This window comes from Arvicanthis niloticus, chromosome 4, assembly GCF_011762505.2.
Source record: "Arvicanthis niloticus isolate mArvNil1 chromosome 4, mArvNil1.pat.X, whole genome shotgun sequence".
NCBI lineage: Eukaryota > Metazoa > Chordata > Mammalia > Rodentia > Muridae > Arvicanthis > Arvicanthis niloticus.
In genome coordinates this window covers 18,389,301-18,395,300 of record NC_047661.1, presented here as the reverse complement: position 1 = coordinate 18,395,300, position 6,000 = coordinate 18,389,301, and the positions used below count along the sequence as shown (strand labels likewise).

The 6,000-nt window shown below is 45.1% G+C and overlaps 1 protein-coding gene across 1 annotated transcript in view; it reads right to left on the bottom strand.

Annotated features, from left to right (window-relative positions):
- Window positions 1-1,056: 1,056 nt before the first annotated feature.
- Usp13 (ubiquitin specific peptidase 13) overlaps window positions 1,057-6,000 on the bottom strand; it is a 107,827-nt gene continuing 102,883 nt past the window's right edge. Inside the window, exons 20-21 of the mRNA XM_034500171.2 lie at window positions 2,066-2,150; window positions 1,057-1,284 (exon numbers count right to left, since the gene is read on the bottom strand). Coding sequence (XP_034356062.1) covers window positions 1,191-1,284; window positions 2,066-2,150 — 179 coding nt within the window. The 3' untranslated portion in view covers window positions 1,057-1,190. The remainder of the gene's footprint in view (window positions 1,285-2,065; window positions 2,151-6,000) is intronic.

Here is a 6,000-nt window from a genome sequence, read left to right as displayed (position 1 = left end):
TCCCAGGAAGTAAGCAGACAAACCCGGGCATCTAACATGATCCCAGGAAGTAAGCAGACAAACCATGGGCATCTAACATGATCCCAGGAAGTAAGCAGACAAACCCGGGCATCTAACATGATCCCAGGAAGTAAGCAGACAAACCATGGGCATCTAACAAGATCCCAGGAAGTAAGCAGACAAACCCGGGCATCTAACGTGATCCCAGGAAGTAAGCAGACAAACCCGGGCATCTAACATGATCCCAGGGAGTAAGCACAAGCTGGAGGGGCCAGTTATTTAACTAAAACTAAACACAAAGCTTTGAGGGAATGCACTGCTAATGAAAAGATCCCGTCTGCCCTCAGAGAAGCACAGTGTGACAAAGACTTAGGCACCTGGCATTGGTGTCAAACAACACAAACCCACATGAATGCCAGACAGCACTTAGAGGCCACAGCTCAGCTCTCTGCCCTCTTTAAAACCCAAGTGGGGAACTCATTTTTAACAATTGTTCCTGAGTTATAATTTTTAAAGATGTTTGTCTGCCTTTTCAAAATATGCTTAACAGCAACAATCTAGCCTTTGAACACCAATCCATCAGACTTCCAGCGGACTACAAAGGACACACACTCACATACACACTCATACAGTGTAATATAAAGTTTGATGTGATTTAAATTAAAAATAGCTTCCACTTTAGATGTCCTAGTACACATAGCTAGGTCAGAACTTACTGTGGGAAATGAAAACACAGTGCCACCAATAAAAGCCAGTCCAGGTTTTGATTTCCTATATGGAAAATTTTAAAAGTGGGAATTTTTCTCACTGTAGGGAGGTCCTCACCAATGACACCCCCCCCCCCCAAGTAGAAGAGAAGGAAAGACAGTGCCTATCTGATGGGCCGGTGACAGTGCCTATCTGATGGGCCGGTGGCCGATGCCTTTGCTTCCATCACCCTCTCCCTGAACAGTCACAAAATTCCCTATGACAGAATATTGCCGCCAATAGAAATGTCTTCCCAGGTCTTCTCCAGAAGGTGTCAAGTGATCATGCTCTTGAAAGAAGCAATAAATACCCATGTAGTCCTCCGCATCTGGCTGTCCCAACTTTTTTCTTGTATTTTTCCTTTTTCTTCTTCTTCTTCTTCTTTTTTTTCTTTTTTGGCAAATTTAAAAGTATATGGCTTCTCTCGCCAATTCTTGTGAGGTTTAGCTTGGTATCCTGCGGTAAAAGTACATATATCCCAGGTCTTTAGGGGGCCTTTCTGAGGCACAAACTTTGTGGTCATTGTAGATCACCCATCTGAAAACAAAGAGAGAAGTCTGTGTCAGCAATGGCCCCACAGTGGGAAGAAGAGTCTCCAATAACTCAGATATTTTAATGCAACCATGGCCAAAACACGGCATAAAAGGAACAGAACCCCACCCCCAAGACAGTGTTTCTGAACCCAGGCTGGCCTCAAACTCCATAAGTCGCACAGGATGTCCCTGAACTGTGCACCACTAGCTGACTAGCTAACCTGAGCCTCAGTGTTTGTGTGTTTAAAAGAGTTGAACATATAACATGCCAGGCACATGTGCATGCCTGTAACTCTAGTACTCAGGAGGCCGAGGCAGGAGGACCTCAAGTTAAAGACTAGCTAAGACTACAAAACAGGTTTGAGGCTAGCCTGAGCTTCATAGAGACTCAGGTTTAAAAACAAAGGTAGGGGAGTATACCTCTTCAACCCACTATGAGAGGCTGGCATGGCGGCACTCACCTCTAACCCTACCCAGCACTATGGAGGAAGAGGCAGTGGGTATGAGTTCAAGGCCAGCCTGCTCTACACTGTGAATTCCAGGCCAGCCAAGGTCTACATAATGAGTCCCTGTCTCAAAACAAAGTAATATGAGAACCAGAAATCATATATATATATATATATATATATATATATATATATATGCTATAGGAACTATATATATAGGAACTACTATAGCATATATATATATATATATATATATATATATATATATATATATATTTAGAATGGCTGAGCCCAGGAGAAGCTTGACACATCTATCCACTACCTTCTAAAAAGACTCACCGTCCCTCCTTCTTGATGTGGCAAACATAATGGCCACTCATTGTAGATGTTCCCATGTGACTGATGAATGCAAACAACTCGTACACTAGGGAAAAGAAAATAATTCAGTTCCAAGGCAGCAGTCGGGAACCCAGCATGCTTCTGAACAGAATCTGGGGCAGCAGGAGACTGACTATGTAGATTAACAGTCCAAGTCTACTAACCTTGCCATGTTGATCACACACACAGAGACACACACAGCACTGCACAAGCACACATGCTCATAAACTCACACTCTTATACACACACTCACACACACTCACACTCACACACACGCATACACACTGATATGGCACTCCATCAGCAAGCAGGAACAGACTATCCTAGTACAGCAAGCACTGCTGATCTAAACTTAGATGTAGAAGCAGGATTAAAATCCCTATTTTCCCAGTCTGGTCAAGCTTGCAGATCTGAAAGATGCATGAGGATGAAAAAGTTGTTTCACTTTTCTGAGCTTGTTTCTATCACTGAGCTTGGAGAAAACAGAAAAGGGAGGAAAGAAAAGGAGAGGAGGGAAAGGGGGAAGGGGGCTGGGAAGAGGAGAGAGAAAGAGGGTTGGAGGGGAGGAAGCAGGAGAGGGAATGAGAAGGGAAGGAAATCAACCACTCTGCAGAGGTTTGTGAAATTTGGGGTCAAATGTCATGTATGGTCAAGAGATAAGATAATCACTGTTTTAGAAAGGGCCAATGGTTCACACAAGATGTCTGACTTACTCATGCTAAAACCTATAAGGATCATAGGATATCACCTTTCTGCTTTTCTAAAGAGATTCAGAGAGCAGGGCTATGCTTATTTGTCGGGCTGTGGGAGGATGTCTTGGTTCTTGGGTGGGCATGGGCCTTTGAACCCCGACTCCCCATTGGAGAAATGGCAGGCGTTCAGCTACGCTCCCAGAATCCAGGCTCCTACAAGCGGTCTACATCTCATTAACCTCAGTAGCTCCTCCCAGAGAGGTTTTTCATCAACATCTACAGCTACAGGTAGAGGGCGTGACTAATAGGCCTCTGCCTCAAGATTTCCATATTCAGGAGTTACCTAAAGACCAGGGGGCGTGGCTCAATTAAGTCCCTCCTCTTTCCCCCCTCCCTGTTTAAGCTGGCACCCCCTGGCTTTTAGGGGGTGCGCACACCATCTACATTCGCCATGAACAATAAAGCTTTGAACTCTTGGACTCCACGTGTCTTCTGGGGCTTGCCGCCAGGTTTCCAGCCTTTGGAACCGGACTTTCTCCTATCTATTGGGACCCGCAGTCCTGTGGCCAGCGTGGAGTACTTCCCTCGACACAGCCGCAGGGCGGACGCTGCTGTTGCATGTATGTGGGAGCCAAGTGCGTGGCAAGCCTGCCCAGGACCCCACCACCGGACCGCCGCAGAGTTTGGTCCCACATTTATTCTCTTCTGAGTTCTTGTTGAGTTAGTTCAAGAAGGAGGAGGAGGAGGAGGAGGAGGAGGAGGAGGAGGAGGAGGAGGAGGAGGAGGAGGAGGAGGAGGAGGAGGAGGAGGAGGAGGAGGAGGAGGAGGAGGAGAAGGAGGAGAAGGAGAAGAAGGAGAAGGAGAAAAGGAGAAGGAGAAAAGGAGAAGGAGAAGGAGAAAAGGAGAAGGAGAAGAAGCAGCCTGGGGCACTTTACTCATCTTAGTCTCACACAAAAACAAAGTGAACTCCATGAACATGTACCGACCCGCTCAGCAAACTCTAGCAGACTACAGTGAGGTGGCGAGAAAGGCAGAGCAAGCCTTTACAGACTTTCACAGTAATGGGTGAGACATCTTCTTAAATGAGTAAGAGACATTCAAACAGGCTTACATATCCACTTCCCAGTAGTCAACTCTCCATGGTCTTTTTCCATAAAGTTCCCAGCCTCTTCTTACCCTTCTTTTCCTTACCCCCATTACTTTTACCTGATAATCAAACCCTCCTTCCCCAAATCATGACCTCTTGGCTGTCCAGATGCCACACTGATGATCTCCAATCTGTCCCATCTTCTGGTACCCCTCACCTACAAAAGTCAGTACCTGTAACTTCAATTTCAGATATTTATCTGCAGATATCCTCTTTCTAGTTAATCCCACTCTGTCTACTGGAACAACTGCTACTGCTTCATAGCTTCACATCTAGAATGCTAATCATTCATACATATGTAAAACTATCTAGGCATGAGATTTGCAGGTCTACAAACCTCAGTAGGCTAAGGCAGAGGATGCAGAGTTTGAGACCCTAATGAAGAAGAAGAAGAAGAAGAAGAAGAAGAAGAAGAAGAAGAAGAAGAAGAAGAAGAAGAAGAAGAAGAGGAGGAGGAGGAGGAGGAGGAGGAGGAGGAGGAGGAGGAGGAGGAGGAAGAGGAGGAAGAGGAGGAAGAGGAGGAAGAGGAGGAAGAGGAGGAAGAGGAGGAAGAGGAGGAAGAGGAGGAAGAGGAGGAAGAGGAGGAAGAGGAGGAAGAGGAGGAAGAGGAGGAAGAGGAGGAAGAGGAGGAAGAGGAGGAAGAGGAGGAGGGAAGAGGAGGAGGAGGGAGGAGGAGGGGGAGGAGGAGGAGGAGGAAGAGAGAGAAAGAGAGAAAGAGAGAGAGAGAGAGAGAGAGAGAGAGAGAGAGAAATGAAACCAGAGCATAACCTCGAATTTTGTACATCTCCAGCAACCTCACAAGGCTCACTTGTCAGTTCTAAGACTATCAATAGAATCATTAAGGTTCTTTACATGTAAAACCATGTCACTAGTTACTTTTATTGACTTGAGGAAGTTTCCTTTATCCCTAGTTTGTTGACAGTTTTCCCTCAGCCTTACCATCCCAGTCAATGGCAATTCTAGTCTTCAATTCCAGTCTTTTAGTAACTTGTGTCAAAAATCTGGGTATCTCTCTTGCTCCTTAAATCTCACCCAGTCACTGTGTCCTTCAATATATATGCAGAAGCCAGTCACCACAGCCTTCTCCACTTGTCCCCCTGGGTCCAGGTCACCAGGGCTCTCTCAGGACTGGTTACAAGTCCCCTGATTTCTGCCCCTCTCTTGTCCCTGACAATTTGGACTACTCTGGGCATGGCTGCCAAAGTGGGCCTTTCCTTTTGTTGTTGTTATTGTTGTTGTTGTTGTTGTTGTTTGTGTTTTGTTTGTTTTAGTGGAAGTCAAACTGTGATCATTACTGTTCCTAACACCCTCTGGTGATTCCTACAGAGCACTGGAACCTCTGATTCTTGCAACAGCCTATTAGATGCCCTAATCCCTTCCCATCTTTCCTCTTACTTCACTCTACTTACTCTGGCCCCTAGTAGGGCCTCAAGCACACCCAGTATGCTCTGGCACAAGCCTCCACACCTTTTAGCAGCCAACTTTTTTCTTCAGTCCTCAGATGACTCCAGGCTTCCTGTCTGATGCCACTTTATAAACACTCACCTATCCTCTACCTCACCCCACTCCGGCTGTGGCCTCACCCTGCTTTGGTTTCCAAACAATGGCAAGTGCCACACACAGTCACATACCTATCTACCAAGTGTTAGCTCAGTCTAGAACACAGCATGACAAAGAAAATTTGTCATTTTTTCTTGAACTATTCTAGGCATAGAAAAAAATGATTTTTATGAGATTATTGAATATTTTAATAACTGAAAGAGGCAAGTAACTCTTCTCTCATGTCCACACTTGTTCTTATAGCTTCTTATATTGAATATAGTTTTATCAACCTCATACCAACATGTAAATTTGGGTATACACTAGTAAGTCAATATTAATAGGAAATCAATCATCTGCTAAGTTTCTGTTGCTATCATATTGACTGGATGAAATGGAATCCTAGTTTAAAAATCAGAAACCAGGAGAAAGAGTTGCAATGACAGTCATCATAACTGGGATTCAATTTTCAAAAGTGTGACCCAGAGATTTTGCATTTGTCTCCCCTCCTCTGAGCC